The sequence below is a fragment of the Hydractinia symbiolongicarpus genome, chromosome 1 (assembly GCF_029227915.1).
Source record: "Hydractinia symbiolongicarpus strain clone_291-10 chromosome 1, HSymV2.1, whole genome shotgun sequence".
Classification (NCBI taxonomy): Eukaryota; Metazoa; Cnidaria; class Hydrozoa; order Anthoathecata; family Hydractiniidae; genus Hydractinia; species Hydractinia symbiolongicarpus.
This window is the reverse complement of record NC_079875.1, coordinates 12,938,090-12,961,372: the sequence shown is the minus strand read 5'-3', so window position 1 is coordinate 12,961,372 and position 23,283 is coordinate 12,938,090. Positions and strand designations below refer to the sequence as shown.

General features: G+C 33.2%; 2 protein-coding genes across 7 annotated transcripts in view; both read left to right on the top strand.

Moving 5' to 3' along the window:
• Positions 1 to 12,279, top strand: part of LOC130640445 (sodium channel protein 1 brain-like) — a 29,032-nt gene extending 16,753 nt beyond the window's left edge. For all 6 annotated transcript variants that reach the window (XM_057447153.1, XM_057447152.1, XM_057447151.1 and 3 more), the window contains exons 7-23: positions 49 to 193; positions 475 to 612; positions 771 to 1,553; positions 2,401 to 2,589; positions 2,996 to 3,181; positions 3,671 to 3,829; positions 4,184 to 4,361; positions 4,759 to 4,805; positions 4,903 to 5,331; positions 5,761 to 5,934; positions 6,306 to 6,431; positions 6,711 to 7,028; positions 7,415 to 7,666; positions 8,809 to 9,079; positions 9,874 to 10,527; positions 10,900 to 11,010; positions 11,360 to 12,279. In XM_057447153.1, the coding sequence (XP_057303136.1) occupies positions 49 to 193; positions 475 to 612; positions 771 to 1,553; positions 2,401 to 2,589; positions 2,996 to 3,181; positions 3,671 to 3,829; positions 4,184 to 4,361; positions 4,759 to 4,805; positions 4,903 to 5,331; positions 5,761 to 5,934; positions 6,306 to 6,431; positions 6,711 to 7,028; positions 7,415 to 7,666; positions 8,809 to 9,079; positions 9,874 to 10,527; positions 10,900 to 11,010; positions 11,360 to 12,243 (5,044 nt within the window). In that variant the 3' untranslated portion in view covers positions 12,244 to 12,279. The remainder of the gene's footprint in view (positions 1 to 48; positions 194 to 474; positions 613 to 770; positions 1,554 to 2,400; positions 2,590 to 2,995; positions 3,182 to 3,670; positions 3,830 to 4,183; positions 4,362 to 4,758; positions 4,806 to 4,902; positions 5,332 to 5,760; positions 5,935 to 6,305; positions 6,432 to 6,710; positions 7,029 to 7,414; positions 7,667 to 8,808; positions 9,080 to 9,873; positions 10,528 to 10,899; positions 11,011 to 11,359) is intronic.
• Positions 12,280 to 16,140: 3,861 nt separating this feature from the next.
• On the top strand, positions 16,141 to 17,149 carry LOC130652018 (hydralysin-like). The gene is made up of 3 exons (XM_057456065.1): positions 16,141 to 16,193; positions 16,258 to 16,342; positions 16,400 to 17,149. The coding sequence occupies exons 1-3, from the start codon at positions 16,141 to 16,143 to the stop codon at positions 17,147 to 17,149; spliced, it is 888 nt and encodes a 295-aa protein (XP_057312048.1).
• Positions 17,150 to 23,283: the final 6,134 nt, after the last annotated feature.

The following is a 23,283-nucleotide window of genomic DNA, read 5'->3' as shown; positions in this document are numbered from 1 at the left end:
CAAACTTTGCCTAATTTGAGAATAACAATTGTTTACTGCATTTTTTAGGGTATGTCCGTCCAATTATACATGTCTCCCAGACGTTGGAGAGAATCCCAATTTTGGCTTCACAAGTTATGACAATTTTGGTTGGGCTCTGTTGACGTCATTTCAATTAGTCACGCTTGACTTTTGGGAGGATGTATATTTACATGTAAGTTAAAATACTATGTGTAAAGAAATGAAGTTTTATTTATAATCTGGAACTTTAAAAGTCGCAATTTTCAATCTATTTTTGTTTCCAAATAAGGAAAGCAGAAGGTTCCTGTATTCTTAATTAAAAACATCACGGAGAAAAACTCTGAAGATAAAAGTATCACATTTTTCTTTCTACGTTCTCCATACAAGTTGTTTTTATCAGAAGCCACAAAGCAGCTTTTAGAATTTTTTTTTTAAAATAATCATAATAATAATACATATACATGGATGTTTTAGATTGGTTCATCTATGGGCCCCTGGTATGTGTTTTATTTCATGATTGTCATCTTCTTTGGTTCGTTTTACTTAATTAACTTGGTGCTAGCTGTCGTGGCTGTATCTTATCAACAAGAAACTGCACATAACGCGGACTTGGTAGGTTTCCGGCATTTACACATTTCATCTTACATCGTATGATAGTTTTATTACTTTCCTACCATTTATCTGAGTATTAATCGTTTGAAGTTATTGTACATTAAATTACGAAGGCAATACTTTGAAGGAGAAATTTTTAATTTTCTTATTACTTCTAGGAGAGCCAATATGAATTTCTTCGTCAGGTTGCATCCTCTTACTCGCTCCATAAAAGAATTTTACCGAAGTTGTTATTTGATGACCCAAATATAGACAGTATAAGTAATTTATCATGCGTAAAACAGGGTCCAAGCGTCATTATTTTATCCAGCACTTCAAACACATCTAAAGCAACAAGTAATACTATCGCACTTGGACGTGTATTTCATCCTAAAAGAGCTAGAAATCAAAACAAGGGATCAGATACACCGAAAACAATAGCCAATCAGAAGCTTACAAGTATCATAAACAGAGTAAAATTAGACAGAGTGAAAGATAAATTAAGAAATGATATATCAACAAACAAAACCAATGCAGGCAATGCACCTTTGACGAGAAAGCTTAACATTGCAAGTGTTAGAAGCGTAGGGAGAACATTGCATGTTCCTACAGCTAGCAATCAAACGAGAAGACCAACTGTAACAAGAAGAGCAAGTAATAAAGCTAAAACACAAACAAAGAAACACGACTCTCTCTCTGTCAAAAAGCCGTCTCTTAGCTCTCGTGTATCAAGTCGTTTAAATGCTGATACGCAAACGCAATTCCCAGAACCCTTTGCAGACGTTGATAAGGAAGATTTAAAGCCATCACAGAAGCTTCGATTAAAAGTTTATAACTTTGTGATGAGTCCTTGGTTTGAGCTTGGTGTGACTTTGTTTATTTTATTAAATACTATATGCTTGGCGCTGGAATATGATCGAATGAATCCAAAATTCAAACAAGCTTTGGATATATCGAATCACGTAAGTAGCCTGTTGACCAAAAATATTTAGCTGTACAGTTACTTCTAAGTTGTTTTCGCAAAGAGAACTTAAAAAAGGTTATTGAAAAAGTCTTACGTGCTCATACGTGTCCGAAAAATACAAGGAAACTGGTATAACCTTAGTTTCTGTTTTCATGTAGCATTTAGACGAATGTCATGTAACATTCACGCCACTGTTAACTATTTTAAATCCTAATTTTTTCATCTACTTTTAAAACCATGTTACTTAATGCCAACATGAAATTGTTGCTAATTTAACATTTCTTACGCCACTGCCAATAACCCATACTATCTTCGGATCTTATTTTCCGCCGGCGTCAAATCTTAAACCATTAAAGTATTAGTAACGTTTCCAGTGTCTCACCAAGGAAACTATATTGCTTTGAAAACATAAAAACTAAAGGCGAACTAACACTTTACTTAGTATGGATATCATTGATCAAATTAAAAGTAGGGGTACATAACCGTACTAATAGAATTCTAAACTAGAAAAATAAAAGATTAAACAAGACATATTAGACAAGACATATTCTTTGGTCAATGGATCAATGCAATTTTCTATGGACAGGATAAGTATCTCAGCATTACTGATCTAAAAAACAGGAAGAAAAAATGCATCGGGATATTTATGCCGTCTTTCCTCCTTTTGCCGTTCCTTTAAATAGCTCTTTAATATGCGTTTTCAGAACATTGTGTGATTGCTTTGTCTATAGCTATAATTAATAGATGCCTATTAATGTCTTTAATAAACGTTCTAAATATGTACTGCTGATAAATTAATCTCAATTATTTCTATTAACATATCTATTTTTATTTTATTGGTACAGACATTCACTGGCATTTTTATCGTTGAGATGGTGTTAAAGTTAATTGCGTTCTCCCCGTTTGGATATGTGAAAAGCAAATGGAATATATTTGATGGTCTGGTCGTCATCCTAAGTGTAATAGATCTCTGCATTGAGATTGCAACGACCACTGATAATGGCGATTTTACCATAATCAGATCGTTACGACTGGTAGGGATTTTGAATAACCTAATACAATTTATAATTGCTGTGGAATCTTAATTTCTTTTTTGTTTATTTGTTTACCTGTTTGTTTCTTTGTTTATTTGTTTGCCTTTATGCCTTTATACTGTCAGTTTTGATTTTTCTGAATACTTCAAGGTAACAATGTGGCAATTATGCTGCAAATTCTTTTGCTTTGTTTTAAAAACATTAGTCTGCACTAAGCTTGCATAAATAATTTCTTTATCACTTTTATTAAAAACATCGATGAGATTATGTGCTTTGTAACTGTGAGGAAAATTTTAGAACTGTTTTGCTCTTAATGAGTAAAACAATCTTCAAGGGTAAAAAGTCATTCACTACAATACAAATAAACAAAAAAAATAATACATTTCAACTTTTATTTCCTTTTTAGTTTCGAGTGTTAAAACTGGCTCAATCATGGTCCACAATGCGATTGCTACTATCAGCCATCGGCAGGAGTTTGAACGCATTGGGAAACCTAACCTTAATTCTCGGCATTATTGTTTATGTATTTGCTGTAGTAGGAACGCATGTATTTGGAGATAGTTACAAGCCTGAAAAATTTGAAGACAATCAGGTATGTTTAATGTTCGCAATCTTTTGACATATTTTGTTGAGTACGAAGGTCTAGTGTTAATTCAATAGGGGTTTCGAATGTCGATTTTGTGAAAAGTTTGTTTTTTAGCAGAAGAATGGTTGACCTGCAAAGCTATTTAGCTCTCTTGAAATGAGTTAGAAAAGTCTAATATTTTGGCATGTAATTTGTATGCAGTTTAGTTTATTATACTTTTGTTTTAATGTTTACGTTTTTATACATCTGAAAATGTCCTATGGCTTAACAAATGTTAATTTTGTTTTTAGTTTAAAGATAAAAAATTCAAATTTTAGTCAGCGTCAAATTAAATTCTGGCCAAAAATATAATTTTCCTCATTGCCAAAACAAACCCCGCCCAAATTAAACCTACCTCAATATGTATATGTACAAATGAAATGTTTGGAACTCAAAATGCAACTTTGCAGGATTAAATATTACACAGGCATAACACCATTGATTTTAATTCTTTAGGTTCCTGTCTGGAATTTTAATAACTTTGGTCACTCTATAATGGTCATATTTCGCGTTTTGTGTGGTGAGTGGATCGAACCTTTGTACGATTGTATGCAAACCACTGGAACATGGGCTGCTGCCTTCTTTATGCCAGCTTTGATCGTTGGTAATTTCTTGGTAAGTTGATAGTGTTTCTGATTGTGTTACTAAAATTCATTTTCGGGATTCTGCACTATAACAAACTCGGGTTATCGGAGGCACACTTGCACATTTTACAATGAGTATAAATGGTCAACGTGGTGTCACATAATTCTTCTCGCCTGAACTGGATCTGTGTGAAAAAGTGAATGTCTTTCATACGACAAATCTGTTTGATTTTACTGCCGAATATTTTTTTACCACTTTATGAAAAGCGAAACACTCAAATAGAAATTTATCTCAGTGTAATGCAAGATACACTTAGTCCATGTCAAGCAAATCTTCACATTTCCTTTGTTAAGGAACAATTACAAAAATAATATTGTTTTCCAGGTTTTAAATCTGTTTTTGGCTTTGCTTTTAAACTCTTTCGCCGATCAAGCTATGGAAGAGGAACTGAAAAAGCGAAACTCAATGAAATCAAAACTAAAATGGATATCGAGTACACGAAAGCTGGCAAGACTTCAAAATGCCTTTAAGGGGCAAAGAATTGGTCCAGATGCAGGTTCTCGTAAGACACTCTTCGTTGCTTTTAACGTTTTTTCAGGGAATCTTGGAATTAACCAATAAACTGGATAAAATGAATAAAATTTAAAAGCATTAATTTGTAGATATCTTCTTCTAAATTTATTAAAATATTTTTTAGCTTATTATATAATTCTTATTTTTTCTGGTAGGAATATTTTAGGGCATGTTTGTTTTACATGCCTAATCTCATTTTTAATAAGAGACAGAAATTTATCAATAGTTGCTGAGGATTTCAAATATTTTTACTTTTTACGTGAAATGTGAATATAAGCAGACACATGAAATTCAAAGATAGTAATTAGGAAAAATACAAATAATACTTGTGTTTGTGTTCTAAAACATTCATTTAATAAGTCCATTTTTCTTCTTCTTCTTGTTAGAAATGCCTTCTATTGCAGCATCAAATGGAGCTGCAAAAGCAACAATGGTAAGTTTAACATATCTCCGGAATATTAGGTTTGTGAAAGTCCCTGGAAACATCAGGGACTTTTACGAATCAAATTATTACTCATTGTCTTAAACAGGAAGAAGAACTACAGAAATCTACATTGGAAAATAAAGATGTGATTGGTAGTACTGAATTTCAAAACGGAAACGCCGTTCCAAGCACAATAGTAAACCTTGGCATTGCTCAAAATAAAAACGAGAATGGCCTTGGTGCATTTCGAGCTAATATATCACCAACACACTCTCTGTATTCCTGCAATTCACAATTAAGCAGCCCAAAGAAAGAAAACAAAAACAACAATAACAACAACAACAACAATAATGACGCTTATGGAAAACTAGATCCATTTTGTCCGTCTTTGCCTTGTTGCTTTTTTGGAGACGAAAAAACAAAATTTAAAAATGAAACATGGACAAAGTTTCGAATGCAAATTAAAACTTTAATTGAAAACAAATGGTTCGAGAATGGAATTTTAGTGTTGATTGCTGCAAGCAGTCTCATACTGGTAAGTTGACATTGGTGTTTAACTGTAGGCAGGATTCCTTTGTGAGTGTAGATGTTGGGTGGGTGGTTGAAGTAATGAATGCAGCTATGCTGTTAGTTGCCAGTACCTTTTGAATAATAAATCACAAACAACACTTTAATCACAAGCTTTTGAAACTTAAAACAACACATTTATGAATAAATCATAGACAATGATGCAATCTAAAACAATAGATATCATTAGTCGAAACATGTTTAAGTTCTGTTGCTTTTTGTTGTTATCCTCTTCTGCGCTGAAATTTGATAGTTCTACTATATGCTAAGTTGAGACTGACTTGTCGTTTGGACTCCTTATGTTCTATACTTACTCTTTGAAACACTTGTCACAGCGCTATAATATTTTTTTTAAATGACCTATTTCATTTATTATTAATATCATTCCTTTTTTTAGGTGTTTGAAGACATTTATCTTTCAACAAAACCAAACTTGGTGAAAGCACTTGATATTTTAAATATAATATTTTGTGTACTGTTTTTCTTTGAGTTTGTTTTGAAAGTGATCGGGCTTGGTGTGTACACCTACGTCAAAAATCCGTGGAATTGTTTGGATTTTGTTATTGTAATGGTAAGTATTGTTTTTTTCCATCGTGGCTGTGAGCGCATCGAAGTTTTCAATATTTTCAGATGTAACGTTTGATTATGTTAAACCTTTGGAACGCCTTCGGTTCTTCCTTTCAACGTCTTTTCACAATCTTAAAAACCTGATAATATTTTTTAATTTCCAAGCAAATTGAGATTGGTCCTTTGATGAGAAGGTAACTGTTTTAAGCGACAAGCAGCAACACCCCTTTAATATGTGTTTAATATCTGCATATTTAACAAAGTGCTCAAAGGGGATAGATCATAGGAAAAGAGCTTTTACAAAGAATGGATTTCAATTATACCTTTATGGTAATATGTATGTCCTTTTGTTTTGATTATGTATACTACTTTTAGGTATCTATCGTCAGCGTGATCAACATTTACACAAATTCAGCAAACAATATAAAAACACTGCGTTCCCTTCGCACATTGAGAGCATTGAGACCATTACGTGCTGTCTCGAGATGGGATGGAATGAGGGTCAGTAGTTAGTAGTTCCATAATTCTGTAATATGCTATATTTTCGACAAATATACGAGAAAAAAAGAAGCCTTTAATTTTTAAAGGATATAATGAACATACGGAAATAAATTAAGAACAAAAGTAAATAAATGCTTATACGCGTTCCGTTTTAATTCTATTATGACCAACTTCATCAGTGGTACATTCTAGATTATTCAATGTGCATTAAAAAAACAGATAAAAAGTATCTGCACTTATTCGTTTTATGCCAATATATACGCTATAATTCGATTTTAGATTGTAGTGAACAGCTTATTAAAAGCCATTCCAAGCATTGGTAATGTACTGCTTGTGTGCCTGGTGTTTTGGCTCATTTTCAGCATCTTGGGCGTCCAGTTTTTTGGAGGGAAATTCTTCAAATGTGTTGATCACAATGGAAATCGATTAGATGCAAAAATAATTCCAAATAAAACAGCTTGCTTGGTTAGTGGGTACAGCTGGAAAAATTCTCATGTTAATTTTGATAACGCTTTGAATGGATTTTTACCATTACTGCAAGTCGCCACATTTGAAGGTTGGATTGAAGTTATGCGAGATGCTGTCGATGCAACTAAAGTATGGATGCATTGTATTTTTGTCTTTGCATAATTTTAAGTTCATTTTGGCTGTATATCAAAAAATGCTTTCCTGCTAAGTAAAATTAGAGACAAGCTTAACAAAAAGCTAAGTTTTGTTCTAAAAGATACATTTAAGTCGTGACACGACACAGACTAACGAGACATATACCTTTCTACAATATTGTGAAATAATAGATAGAATAGAATTTTAATAAGTAACCCCATACATAAGTTGTATATATTTTGCAAATTCTATTCGCAGTAATAAAGGACTTATCGTTTGAATAATTTGTTTTTGTTTTTGCACTAGAATGTTCTTACGTTCTTATAACTCATTTAATATTGTTGAAACCACTTGTATTTACTGCTTTTTATTTTTTGTAGATTGATGAACAACCTGTGAGGGAAAACAACTTTGTTGCTTACTTTTACTTCGTTATTTTTATAATAATCGGCGCCTTTTTTATTCTAAATCTCTTCATTTCCGTCATCATTGATAATTTTTATCGGTTAAAGAAACAGTACGATGATGGGGGTACTATTGAGGTGTTCCTCACAACGGAGCAGAAGCAATGGTTCTCAACCGTAAAGAAGGCTTTAACGAAAAAGCCAAAAAGGATAATACATCGCCCACAGGTAAAACATTACTGTCATAAATAGCCATAACTTGTTACTTCACGCTAGGTGAGGCCAAAACTGTGGCAAAATCCACGACGTTTTTGCATATATCTCTCATACAAAAAACGCTAAAGCAAGATACAGGCATTCTCAATCAACAAAAGGGTTTTTATTAGGCAACTAGTGGATAAATTAATTTTAAGCCTCTAATTTTCCCGCATCATTTCTTGCATTTTTTTCGCCTGGTAGCAAAAATTATTTAATTTACTCTACGGAGTACGAACTAAAGCTACACACGACTCTTTTCAATATTAAAAACAGATTCATTACCCGTGTAAAAGGGCGGCATCGATATTTTTAAAAATCGCGCAATGTGAATAGTTACAACTTGCGTCATAGCGGGCAATATTCCACGGTATTGTCCGCTACCATAGCAACCGTGTTTAAAGTTTAAATATGGTACCATTAAATGTAAAAAACACGGCAAAAAGTAAACAAAACGCGAAACAGAAGAGAAACTTACTTTTATCTTTTAAAAAATTCTATGTTGTAGCTACACAATGAAACCTGTAATGTTTACACGATATTCTATTTAAAAAATATATGTATTTTTAGTTCGAATTTACGTTCCATAAGGGAATAGTTTCTATAAAGACATGGTTTCTACATCCTGCTTATAATGTTATATTTTTTTGTCTCAAAATGCAGTACCCGGATAATAATCCATTAATAACTGTTTATTTCGGGCAATGCCTTTGAATATTGACCTCTATCACGTATTGCCCTCGTAAGCTCGGGCAATACTTTGACATCGGTCAATATTCTCAGGTGTTGCCCTCAAAAACAGTTATTATAGGGTTAATATTCTATGTTTATAGACAGTTCATCAATAAAATCGAGTAGAGAAAATGACATACAGCTAAAATTTTACGATCCTAAGTTATGACAAAATAAGTGCAATATAAGAAACGTAAAAATAAAAAAGATCTTGTAATAAATAGACATGACTTACAGATATATAATGCAACCCCAAATCAATGCCATCTAAATCTGTTTTAGATTAAGCAGATTTTCTGTCAGGAAGAAATATCCGACTATGCGAAAACCAGAAGTGCGTTGTTATGATATATATATATATAAACTTTGTTTTATGCCTTTAGAATTACTATCACGCGAAAATATTCGACTTAACGATCAGTCCAAAATTCGAGACGTTCACAATGTTTATGATTTTGTCAAACATTTTCATCATGATGTTTCAACACTATCAACAGCCTGCAGAATACACAAAGATGTTGCATATAGTAAACATTGTCTTTACTGTTATTTTCATCATTGAGATGATTGTGCGCATCATTGGATTAAGACATCAATATTTCACCGACAAGTGGAACTTATTTGACTTTGTTATCGTCATTCTTTCTGTCGTGGGTAAGTAGCTTGTTTTAAATTCCACGCCGTTTACGCTCGGCTACGCCATGCTATTCTTTGTGGGACAAAGCAATACTATTGATAACTTGATAGAACGTTTGAAATCTTTTTGTTTGTTCAATATTGTATTGATATAAAGTTACTACGACATAAGCAAAAGCTTTTCATTTTTTAATTTATTCATATTAACTTTGGCGCACAATAACTAATACGAACAAACAACGTTTATATCGTTGCTTTGTTTATATTACTATTAACTTATTTAAACTCGTGCAAGTGTCCACTTTAATATTCTTAAAAAACATTCATTGTACTTATCATAAAACGGTTTGTTATTAATTTGATCAAAACGACTGCAAGAAAAGGGTTTCCAACGAAATAGACAACAACAATAACATTAATTTATAACAAATCAATTACATTCCCTAGTGGTTTTAAAACCCGTGACGGTAAACTTACTATACAATACAACGCTCAGTTAACAAGAACACTTTATTTTATCACATAATTTGTTCTAACCAACTAAAAATGTTAAAAAAATACGGAATATAGTTTTTAGGAGAAATTTTAGCTCTAGCCTTCTTTAAAGAAAAAAATATAATCGAGTTGGGCTATTACAGACGGACACAGTCTTATTTTTATACAGAGACGCAATAAATAGAGTTTGTTTTGCTGCGCAAAGTTTACCACGATTAAGGCATTTTAATCACTTAATTGTTGTGAACGTCCATTTGAATCCAAAATTCAAATGAGAATAATAATCACAGTGTAACTTAAATCTTTTTTCAATTTAGGCATTATTCTTGAATACATGAATGTGATCCTATCAGTTACACCTAGTGTACTAAGAGTAGCACGAGTGCTGAGAATTGGTCGACTTTTACGTTACTTCAACAGTGCCAAGGGAATTCGCCGTCTACTTGTTGCATTAGTTATCTCGCTGCCGGCTTTAGTCAACATTGGAGCATTACTTTTTCTTATCCTATTTATATACGCTATAATTGGTATGTCGAACTTTGGCTACGTTAGAAAACACGGAGCATTAAACAATGTTGTTAATTTTGAAACATTTGGAAATAGCGTATTAGTTTTGTTTCGATTAGCCAGTTCGGCAGGTTGGAATGAGGTTTTAGATGCATTAATGGTACAACCGCCAGATTGTGATCCAAACTATAAAAACATTCCCAATGGCAACTGCGGCAGTCCATGGATTGCGGTTGTGTATTTAGTGACTTTTATCTTGATAACTTATTTGATCATTGTCAACATGTACATTGCTGTTATTTTGGAAAATTTTAATCAAGCTCACGAGCAAGAGGAAATAGGAATTACAGATGAAGATATAGAAATGTTTTATGCAGTATGGCAGCTGTATGATCCACTTGCAACTCAGTACATCGAGTTTGAAAAGTTACCTTATCTAGTGGCAAATCTTGGTGCACCATTAGGTTGGTGCACTTATTTGTTATTAGTTAAATCTTCTTTTTTTTATTATTTCCTTCAATAATTCTCTTTATTTGATTATTGTAGAAATTCTTGTTTTTATTTTTTTTGACATACCTGCCTTTTTTAGAAAAAGGAAAAGCCATTTCCCCCTATTTTCGTGCTCATTTTTTGCCTAAACTCTGATAAGACTAATCTGAAAATATTATCAACTTTTAGCTTTTGAATTGCAGTCTGCAATGAACAATGAGGGCTTTAAATGTTTCTAATTCCAACTTCACTATGAGCCTGTACTTATTACACTTAAGCTTAACACCGTCAAAGCTACTGTTTTATTCTACCGGTCATTGATATGTCTCTAATCGCCTTCATTTTAGGCATACCTTTTCCTAATAAGGTTGCAGTGCACAATCTGAATTTGCCAATGAGGAATGATGATAAAATTCATTGCATTGATGTACTGCAAGCACTTCTGGAACGATTTTTAGGTAAACAATCTTTTTATAGTATTTTATAAGTATTTAATTTTTATCAGTGGAAGTTCTTTTTTATCGTCTCTGGCAATGATTGGTAGGAAACTAGAACCTTTTTGTAAAGCCTTAGCAACATTGTTGCTCAGCATATGCTCGAAACACTTTAAGTAACTGAAAAAACTTCCGTGAAAGCAACGAGGGTGAAATTATTCGGTGTTGAGTGGACATTTAGTGAGGCTTTTCCCGCCTGGCTACCAGGCAAATTTAATATAGATACAGCACGCTATTTATTCACGATGGAATGCCTATTCAACCGAAATATGCAGCATATGAGTTTTAACTAGTGTTTTTTCTTCTTATTCAGGTAACATGGACCAAGCCGATACGGAGCACTATGATAACATGAAAAAGACTATCGATCAGAAACTTCAAGCCGCCTTTCCAATACGACAAAAGGATGACATGAAAACCACAACGATGGATCGCTTAAAAGAAGTTAAAGCTGCCTTAGTAATTCAGCGTCATTTTCGAAATTGGAAAGCGAAAACACAAAAGCTAGGCGAACCAAACAAGAAATACTCCAACGACAGCGTTTTTCACTCGTTTATTAGTGTTAGAGGAAGCAAAACGCCACACACAAACAGAACTCGTAAAAAACCTATACATAGATTGTTATCGGACGCGAAGGTCTCGAACCGAATACGAACAAGTACAATAACAACAATCTCTCCTATATTAGGAGTAAAAATAGGAGAACTATTAAATAATGGCAATAGCTCAATAGATAGTCACCGGTTGCGACGGTCCAGAAGTGCGCGTGAGAATAGTTCTGGAACTAATCTAAACTGTTTAAATGTAATTGAAAGACAACGTCCCGTGTCATGCACAGCAGATGGTAAATTACAGGTAACAACAGATGCCCAGGTGTACAGTAGTCTCGCCATTCGTTCTGATGTCGTTAGCGATTCTGAAGAATGCCCTACAAATAATGCAAACAATATCAAAATCAGCATTACTAATGCTGAAAGTGAGACTAATGTTGATTTTGAGGAAAACATTACACCGTTTCTTGACAAAGTCAATGTTCATTACAATATAACTGATTCGGAATCTTCCTTACCAGCTAGTATAGGTAACAGCAGCCTGGAAGATCTGTCATTTGTAACAATTTCCAATTCACAACAGTCATTAGTGCCGAAAGTATCAAAACGAAGGCAAGATTTGGCACTACCCCATGTAAAATTGTAGATATATTTTTTTTAAAATTACTAATATTATAATTTAGCTACATGAATTTTTATATAAATAAGCTGGTTGACTCAGACTAAACACTGAGTTAAGCGCTTAAATACGGGCAAGCTGTGTTTCACTTTCGGGTGGGGCACCACGAAGAAACTTTTCTCGCATTTTCTGTTTGTCTGAATAAGTTGCAGCTCATTCAACCTCCTAAGTTTCAGTAAAATTTCTGCAATTAAACCGTAAATTTGGCTTAAAGCACGCACAGATCTAAAATTATTTTTATTTCAAAATTTATTACTAAGATGCCTAGAATGATACAAAGTTTGGAATATACTGTTCGGGGATTTTCAAGTGCATTTACTTCCTATTGATTTAGGTAAGGAATAATATGATCACCACTGCATGACGATGAAATTTGGCTTTAAGTCGATTCAAAATCAAGTTTGTGCGCTACAACGAAAAGAATTGACGCAGTAATTAAGAAATAAATATATCATCAGAATGATTTAGTGCGTTGAGAAAACCAAAATGCGAATATTTTTCCAGCATGGCCTGCCCAGTCCCTGATGGTACTGTAACCACTAAGGATCCAGCGAAGGGTAGTCGTATTACATTAAAAGCTCTCCTTAGAGCTAAGGAATTTGCGCAGGTATCAGTTCAACTAGGAAACCACTTAAGATGTCAATCATAAGCATCGAAGTCATCGCTAAACAAAGATCGTCTGCAAAATTTAAAGACATTATTGTTATCATTTCATTAAAAAAACATCAATCCATAAATTTATTTCGTATCTTTTTCTGCGATAATTACTACACTGACAGCTTTAGAAAATTCGTTGTGCGCACTCCCTAAATAGCGTATTTTTCATATATACTGCAAAGGTGCCAAGCGACGTAGCACCACTTAGGGTGCTAGACTACCGCAGCTACAAAGCTAATATCTACGTTTTAAATGGGCATGTTTTCCGTATCTTTTGCGTACAGGATTACAAGAAAAAATGTATTTTAACTTTTAAATATTAATTTCTCAACAATATACAAATAAAAAAATAAGAACGAGATTGTATAAATACAAATTTATAAATTAGTAGAGAAACAATATATTATTATTTTTCATCCACCCGTAAGTAAATTGCTCTGTCAAACATTATACATATTTGATACACTCCTTCATCTTCTTAATTAGCTGCTAGAAAAACAATTCAATTAATTATGAAAAACTTGACAAAGGAAAGCGGCGGGAAAAATGTATACTAGACTGTATATATTTGATATTTGATTCCAACTCATCCAATATACTGCTTAATATTAAAATCAACATTAATTGTATAATCACAAATAAATAAATACTAGGAACAATATTGAATAAATTTGTCAAACAATATAGGAAGAAATAGGGAAAACAGATTCGACTAGAAAAGAAATTATAAATCAGTACTACAAACAATTAAATTATTGCTCAATGTAAGTAGTAAATATCAAGAACTTTTATCAACAAGGCATAAATAATAAGAAATAATTTATCTTTTTACATAGAAAACTTTGTTCAGCTAAACACCATACTTTTAAGCACGACCTTAAAAAGTTACAATGCAATCACTGTGATAAGACTTGTGGCAGTAAATCTGGGTTAGACCTCGTAAAGGAGCATAACATTGAAAGATCAATTACAGAATTTTCAATAAATTCTGAGAGTTTTATTTGCAAAGTTTGTGGAATTAAAATGAGTGGAAAAGTGGCTTTAGAAGACCATAACAGATGTAATCACGGATATTAAAGTGTCATATTTGCTCTGCAACATTTACCAGACAGCCTAATTTTCTTCGAAATACAAAACTGACGGTTCCCTGAACGTTCTGGGGAAACCATTTTTATGTGTCCATCTTTTGCACTTAAGGTCAGCAAGGAACAATATGTTAGCTAGCTATCAACCTCGTTCCCAGTACATTATTTTATTTTGATGAAAGTCACCAACCTACAAAGTTCTTAATAAGTAAACATACTCCCTGATATAATTTGAGAATATAAATTTCAACATTGAAATGATCTTTTTTTTATTTGTCGACTAACTTTATAATGCGCGGATATAAATAAATCTTATCGGTAACTAGAGTTGTAGGTACTTCAATCCATTCTTTTAGTAGACGAAAACTTCAATACACTTTGTGAATATTTTTGCAAAGTAAGTATGAAGAAGCCCGGTCTGAGCTTTTACCATCACTAACAAGAGGATTTTAGGCTTTTAGACCTGGTAATACCTAAAATTTGAATTAAAAAACGTCCCTTTCTTTACTATTTATTATATACAATTACACATATTTTTAGATCATACAATGTTTTTTTTGCGAATTATCAATGCAGCAAATCTGTACGAGTAAAAACAGGTAAATATTCAAAATCAAGCTTGGTTTCCACCTGGCCTTGTTCGGGGTTAAGTAGGTAGTTAATTAGAATATAGCATATACTAACATAGGGTTACAAAAGCTACTTCCAAATGTAGCAACGAAAAATTATATGTTACTTGTTTAAAGAAAATATATGCTGATTATTTAATGGAAAAATTTTTCAGTTCTATTCAGCGCGTTTTTTTTTCAACAAAAAATGTCTATCTAAAATAATGTCAACACGAAAAATATACTCATTTAATTTGCTGATATTATTATTCAACAGCGAAATTCTCTGAATTGTGGTAAGTTGTAGATCAGACTTATATCAGAGCAAAAAAAGCATAGGGAATTAGCTATAAGATTTTAGCCAAAGTTTAATCAAATGAAAGCTATAGAAAGATTTATGCAGCTGTTTTAAGTTAAAATTTCACATTGTTTTAGGACTAAAACGAAGAACCCGCATTTACTGAAATCTTTATAATGTTTGAAAAATCCTTGAAGTCTTCTATACTTAATGTATCTTTGTAGGAATTTCTGTTGTTTACTCTGGTCAAAGCTTAAAAAATTAGTTATATCCTGCTTGCCAGATTCCAAAATTAATATTTTTCCGTTGACGATTTTTTCGTTGACTTTTTCCGCCCATGTATTAATGATGATTGCTAAACATGAAATTTTAGGACGTTCAAAGATCTTCTCAAGTTTCGTTGAATATTTGCTGCGTACTCCTTAACTGTTAAATAAAAATGATTTCGGCATACTATTTAGTCGTCATTGCAAATCTAATTAAGAACTCTGGAAGTTGATTGTAGCGGACAAACTATAAACATCAATTTAAATTCTACGCAGGTAAATACCCTGACATTAAAAACGATGTAATTGATAAACCTTGATCTTGCACTGAGTTCTAGTAGCCACGACACTTAGCAAGTCCAAGGTTTCAAGTAGTTTATTATTTCATTAGTTCACTGATTAAGTATTAGCATTTAAATGTTGGCTTTTTTTAGGCTCCCGTAAGGATTTTAGGCTCCCGTAAGGATTTTACGAGAAAATTCTTTTGCGTGACAGGCGGAAAAAAGGCCTAAAATTACTAACGAAAGTAACAAATTACAGTCACAAAAACTGCTCGAAATTTTCCTCTTTGGAAAACAGTTTTTATTCCTTTTAGATCGAATCATAATTATTTCATCATTAAGAATGACCAAAGTATCCCATTAAGGTATGAATGACTTTAGGTTTTGTCACGACAGCCGTGTTATTGATATTCTTGAATACTGTAAATGGCTATAGGGTTTTATAAAAAAACATAAATTACTTTTGTCCCGGATGTTTGTTAGGAAAGAGTCGATTAATTGACCGATTTGTGGCTAAATATGTGTTTACGCTGGGCACATTTGAGAGTATGAGCGATTATTGGGAAGAAGGCGTTTAATAGATCATTAATAGTTTTCCATATTTATTCTCATCTACAGGAACGCACGAGAATAAATGAATCGTATTATTAAGTATTTAAAAATTGAGTAATGATCAAGTTAATTGGTTTGTTGCATATTACGTACTTTTCCGGTCTCTTGCGGTGAATACAAAGGCTAATTGTAACATTTGTGATCTTATAAATTCTGAAGGATTTGAAATTTCAGTGCAGATGAAAGTAAGGGAGAAACACAATTGAAGGTAAGAAAGCAGTCTTTATACCATGATGCAAGTAAAAAAGCACTGAAAATTGTTAGTATTTTGCGAAGCAAAAACTTTTATGACGTGTTCTTAAATATTTACTTTTAGAATATCATGGTGGTGAAAGAATACCTAAAGTTTTCTGATCTAGAAGGGCTGGATGCTAACCCCAACTCTGTAAGAGAAAGCTTCAAAAAGATATTTGGAGAGAAACCTGATGGAATAGCATTAAACAATGAAACTTATTATAGCGCTGTCAAGCCTCCTATTACTGAGCAGTATGGGCATTGGTGCTACAAGAATGTGGAAGGAGAAGAAATCATCAGCAGGGATTCACCAAAACCAAACACAGATGTTCTTGGTTCAAACACTGCGTATAATCATGGGGACACTGATGCTACAGTGCAGCTAAGCGTTACTGGCAAGTGGACAGATACAACTGGGTGGAATGCATCCATAACAACTGGGATGAGTTTCGACACGAAAATAGGCGTAGAAGGAGTCTTTACCTTTGGAACGTCATTTAAGATCGACGTTACTGCTGGTACATCAGGAAGTCACTCTGTAGAAAAGTCAGTAACATCGACAATTAGTGTTCCGGTAAAGGCGCGATCGAAAGTTAAGGTAGATATGGTAGCTACTATGAGAGAGGAGACAATAACCTACAACATGCCAATATCTGTACGTGGAATGATGGGTGCTAATTTTCCTGATCGTGTGAAAGGTCATTATTTTTGGTTTTCGACAATAGAAGACCTTGTTCCAAAAACCAGTGGTGATATAACATGCAAAATAAATGGAGTGCATGCCATGGATACTCACACCGTTGTGCACAAAGCTGAACCAATAAATGATTAGGATTTCTCAAAATGTGTAACTGATCAAATATATAAAGAAATAAAAAATAATCAAACAATATGGATATGATATATTCAGTTTTCAGACTGCGGTGAGGGAAGAGCTCTAAAAGCTTTTCCCCGGCCACATCACGTCCTTTTTTGTAATAAGTTTCAAAGCATACCGTTTTAGACGCTAGAATTTGGTGACTTTTCATGCACCTAAAACGCCTAAAACAAAGTCTCTAATTTCAAATTTTACCCTTTATCGATTTGACTTTTTTTGGTTCTGAAATGTATGATGATGTCTTTTTTGAACAGATGATCCTAATTGTCCCCTAATGTGCTAAAAAACACTCTCGCCAAGTTTTGTAGCAATACAATATCCGTTTCCTTCTTTTGGAGGGAGGGAGGCTTTTTAAGCTCACCCCCAACCCCCCGGCTTCTCAGAGATTCCCTAAAGGCCGGTCTTAAAAGCGTTAAACAAAATTCAATGTGTCAATCAACTGTAAAAATAGTGCATCTTAATTTATCATCGAAAACACTTTGCTTAGTAAGTTATGGAAATCCTGTTAAGTTTATAAAGTAAATATATACAAAGGGAATTCACAATTTATTCTTCTTTGAATAACAATTTTCACCATAGTTACATTAACTGAAAGCATCCAACGTTTGTATCCTCTCATTTTTAAGGCAAAGAGGTGAGCGACTTGTCGGTAGATTAAAAATATTGGCAAATTTGGTAATTTTTAACTAATATGGGGTTATGAATTTATGTTATATTTCTGAAACTTGAAGCTATACACCAATCCGAAATCTCCCGGGACCGTGCGGGAAAAAGGATCTGTGAAGTTAGTGTAGACAAATTTCTAGCGCCTTCGGTAGTTTTGAAGCTCAAGCTGCAAAGAGTGGTTGTTATTTTTATTTGTAGCTTTTATTTTAAGTTATAACTTGCCATGGAATACAAAATGGTCAATAAAATGAATGTGGATGAGTTTAAGATGTTCCTCAGGTTTCGTGGTTTAAAGGTTTGAGGTAGAAAGGCTGAATTCGTAGCTAGAGTGTTTGTTGCTGCTGAGACCAATGTTCCACTTGTTAAAGCAGCACAGCAGGTAGAAGGTCAATTGATGCAAGAATATCAAGCCAAACTCCTACACTGTGAGGTACTACTGCCTGATCCAATTATTTAACGCCTGGTTGGATTTGTGAAACTGATGGTATTACTTAGTGACCTTGCATTAACATACCCTGATATTTTCAACTGCTTAGCTTTTAATCCCATTGAGTTTAGTAGTGCGGATTTGAACGACTACAACAACTCAAAAGCTTACAGTTATTTTAATAGGTGGTGGCTTGCTGATGTTAGTTGCCACAGCATTGATTCATCATTGTTGTAGACAGTCTGAAAGGGCAAATAATGCACCACATAAACTTTGGATATGTGTCAGGAAGAACAAAACAAACATTGTTTCAGCCCATTGTTCCTGTATGCCGGGTATGTCAGGCTGGTGTAATCACATCGCAGCCATGTTATTCCGTATTGAGTCAGCTGTCAGGCTTACAAATGCTTTATCTACAGCTGGAAGTTGTGAATGGCTTCCAAACCGAAAGGAAGTAAAACCAGATAAAGTAAAAAAATTATCTTTTAGTTGTGATGATTTTGGTAAACGTGGAACACAGAGCTTTACGATCATTATTTAACCTCACTTCACAGCTCATAGTATGGCCCAAAAAAAGAAATAAAAACGGTTATTTTTATAGCCACACATGTACAATTCACATTATTTTTAGCAAGTGCCAATTTCTAACACTCTTTTGGTCTAATATCTTGGCAGGTGAGTCACATACCTAAATTAACTTTTTCCTTGTTATTTTATTTTTAAAAAAGCAACAACATTGTTCACAAATTTTGAAGGTGTTGGTTCCCCATCAACAAATGAAGTGAACAGACTCTATCACTTGACTTTGGTAACCAGGGAGTATTTTTGGCAGGTGTCTTCAACCTCAAGTTTCCTTTTATTATTAAAACACTTGACAACAGCACATTGTGATGGAGCCATACTGATTGTTACTACAAAATAAACCAAAGTATATACACCAAATTACCTTAATTGCAACAAAAATGGCTTCTTTCAGGGTACACCAAAATAAATTCCTGTGTACACTAACTTTGACCTAGACCCTTGACCGCGCATTAAATACCAAATGGGGCGCGAATGTCGGATTGGTGTATTGGAATATAGTAGCTCGTCTCAGGTTTCTTATAAGCACACGCGTATTTGTTCAAATGTTGGCCGTGTAGTGATAATATATAGAGAAAATAAATGTTGGGACACCTATTCTGATTATATTTGTTCGGGGGTAGTTGAATGAAAATAAATACGCGCGAAATAGATTTCTTCAATGCGCAAAAATTAATAAATCTTTAAATATTAAAATTTCCTGTACTCACTTTTACAAGAAGCGACACCATTAACCTTTACAGGAAGGCCAGAAAACTAAACATAATGCTTATTAAAAGGAAATACTACGGCTTACCTTCCGTTTCTGGCTTTATTTGTGTAGCCTAACAAAGTTTTGTCAGAAGAAGCACAGGAAACAGCGGTTAGATAGTTATATGTATCCACCTTGTGTTTAAATCACTTTGACACTTAAGATTTAGAGTTGCTTTGTTGGTGGAACTAGTTTCAGAAATGATGCAAAATATTGTACGACAAAATAATAGTAGCATTTGCTACTCTGCAGATCCAAAGATATCAAAAGAAGTTCAACTAAATCTTTTAGGGAACATTTATGTGTTAAAGTTCATGATTTTAATTTGTAAAAGATATGCATGGAAAGCAAAAACTTTGCTGCGGAATTAAAAAAATTATGATTAAAATATCAATACACCTAGGTAAACAAATACACAGAAATTCTTTTGCAGGAAGAAAATACATACAAAAGATAGATAAATAAACAAATTTAGTAAATACAAAGAATATTTTGAAATTCTTACTGATAAGAGCGTTAATTGAAATTATAAAAAGTTCGTTAACTCTTGCGCGTCAATTTATGTTGTGACCAAACTAGGCACGTAACATTTATAATTACTTTTTGAACAAAGCTTCAAGTGCCACTTGCCAGTATTAAAATTTTTCTTTACTTGTGTCTCTCCTTCGAAGATATTTTTTAGAACGAAAATCTTAAACTACTCGGAAATTAATTTTCATTATATGTGTAGCTGCTAATGTGACAACAGGAAAACATCCGTGTTGAAAAGGTTTATTTGTGTGATAATTTTTTATACGATTTTACCAGTCAGAGATGTTAGCTTCAAAGATACTAGCAGACCGGTAGCTGTCATTCAACGTACTGTACAAAATGTAACGCAAATAATATTAAAACGTTTATATAAGGTTACATTTTCACGCTTAGATTACAGTTAGACGCCGTCTTTCAAACACCGGTCGTTGTCTTTGAACGCAAACGTTTTTTTAACCTTCACATAACGTTCTTATGACGTTGAAATTGGTCGCCGTTTTTCAACGCCGGTCGTTGTAACACAACGCAAACTTTATTTTAACGTTGATATAACGTCATGGGTTTGAACATTTATATTATGTTTAAAAAATAACGTAGATTTGACGTTATTATAGAAACGTTACAGACGACAACGTCAATAAAACGTTAAAATTTGGTTATATAACGTTACAACCAAAATAAAACGTTAATTTAACGTTATAAGAACGTTATGTGACCACTGGGAATTACGCATTGCTGCACTACTGCTAGTAAGTAACCCATAATCAATAAGCATCTTTTTATTCAGAGTGGTTTTAATGCTCTAAGTGAACTGCTCCTCAAAGAATTCCTGACGATTCGACGCTGACTGCCTTAGATTACCAAAGAAATGGAAAATGGAATATTTGGTGCATTGTGCACCAGAGGAATAGCCCCTTCTATGTCAAAAATTGATCATACCAGAAGTGTTTTTTGCAAATAAACTATTGGGCAGAGTCTAACCTTTTTCTATGAGGAGTATCAACCATACGATCTGGTGTTATCCTATAATTTAATACGCTTGTGCTAGTGACTGTATGAGTCCGGTCACCTTCTTATGTCTGATGCAGTGTTTTGCCAAAGCGTTGTGTTACGCTAAAATTTGTTAAATTAAAACAAAATCGAAAAAACGGGTTTATTTGTTGCTTATTTTGAAGTCGTACGGGGCTGTTATTGTTAAAGTAATTTACTCCCGATTTAATATCCATATGCCGTATGTAACGGAAACAAGTTGTTTATCAACTGAAAAGAGATAACCGAAGCGAAGAACTCTGTCTCTTTTTTTACATATTTATACTTATATTCTCAAAAATAATCTATTAAACAAAGTATGTCAACTTTTCCCTTCACCAGGTAAGTTTAATTTTTTTGTCCTATATCTTTCAATTTTGGAAGATATAGAACAAAAATAATAACTATTGACGTCGAGTATAAAACTTGGTAATAGTTAGAAACATCTTCTCTAAAGAAGAAAAACGTACGATTATGTAACATCACAAAGAGAACTTATTGAAAATATATACAATTGTCTAAAATAAATCGTGTACGCTTTCAATCCGTTGTCTTTGGGACGAAACGAAATTTAGTAATCAAAGTTAAAAGTTGATTAGACTTTTATCAAAAAAAAACGCTAGCTAGCTACCTACCTGCTAAGGAAACTAAAGAAAAGAGGGTGTAACATTAAGATGATGATCTACTGCTGTTTAGAATTTGCTCTACGAAATGGGTCAGAATTAAGAATCTAAAAATATGTCAAAGTTCGATTGTTCGTTCTAAAAACGAAAATTTGTATGATTCACAAAAATTGATTTGAAGTTTACTTTCTTATTGCATTTCAAGCATATTGAATTTTTTATCCATTCACGGCAAATTTAGACCCGTTAAACGCACCAGGATTTGCAATTAGCTATAGCAAATTATAGTAAACTGTATTTTATTAGGCCATGCTAACAATCTATTAAGAATTATGAGGAGATAATATTTGTCTGAAAGTTAAGTATATCAAGCCCGAAACAAAAAAAACCATTCTGACATAAAATAGCGTGTTTTTCGTAGAGAAGAATTTACATAAACGGTAAAAATTTCCATTTCCTGTTGTTACTATTTTTAACACTACAGGTGATTCATTCGTTATGAACACAGCAAAATGTAAATAAAGTTGTATTCGTTTCATCACATTATAAGCCTACTAAACTTCTCAACCAACTTATTTTCATTTGTTTCAGCTCTACTGAACCTTCCGAGAAGACTGAGAGGACCTTCTAAACATTCTAAAAGGAGTGCAGAATGTTTGAAAAGAAAGGGAAAGCACCTAAGATGCTAAATCTTGCTTCTATACATGTCTTTCGTCCGTCTCGATCTTCTCAACATTCTTAAAAGCTACCATATTTAAAGCATGCGTATAATTTATGCAAATTATTAAAATCATTAAATTTATTAATTATGCCTACAATGGCATAATTTAATAAGTTTATTTGTAAAACGTAAAAAATGCTTACATCTGTTTTTTTAAATACGACTACCATTATTTCATTAAATTAAATACATCAACACGCATACAAACACAGACATTGGACGTGGAAAGATAACAAAACATAGAAAATAGTACACTATTAAGGCTGTATTCGTGTTCATTAAAACGTCTTGTTTAAATGTTCGTAGAATAATTTAAACGTAGGCACCTGAAACCTCCCACACATCGTACTGTCGAACAGTGAGAAAGATATTTTAGTTCTCATAGCCTTCATTGATATTGAAATGATTACATTTGTTACCTTACGATTGTTCGAAATTTTGTTCGATTCAACAAATTCAGATATGATCGTTTGTGCTGTTTTCTTGATACGGTAAAAAGCCGACAATAATCAGACCTGTGATGCTCTGACCTGTGACTATATTACAATGCTAAGCTTACCTTTATCTCTGTGTCGTATGAAAATATTAGAAAGATTTACTAAACAATCGTACAAGATCATTGCAACGTTGTCTAACATGATGTTTTTAGCTACATACTAAAATGTGTGAAATTTTGCAAAGAGCCTCGCGGAATGTTTTTTTTAACTTTACACAGTGGATTAATAAGAATCTGAAAAATATGATAGTTTTGGTGACATC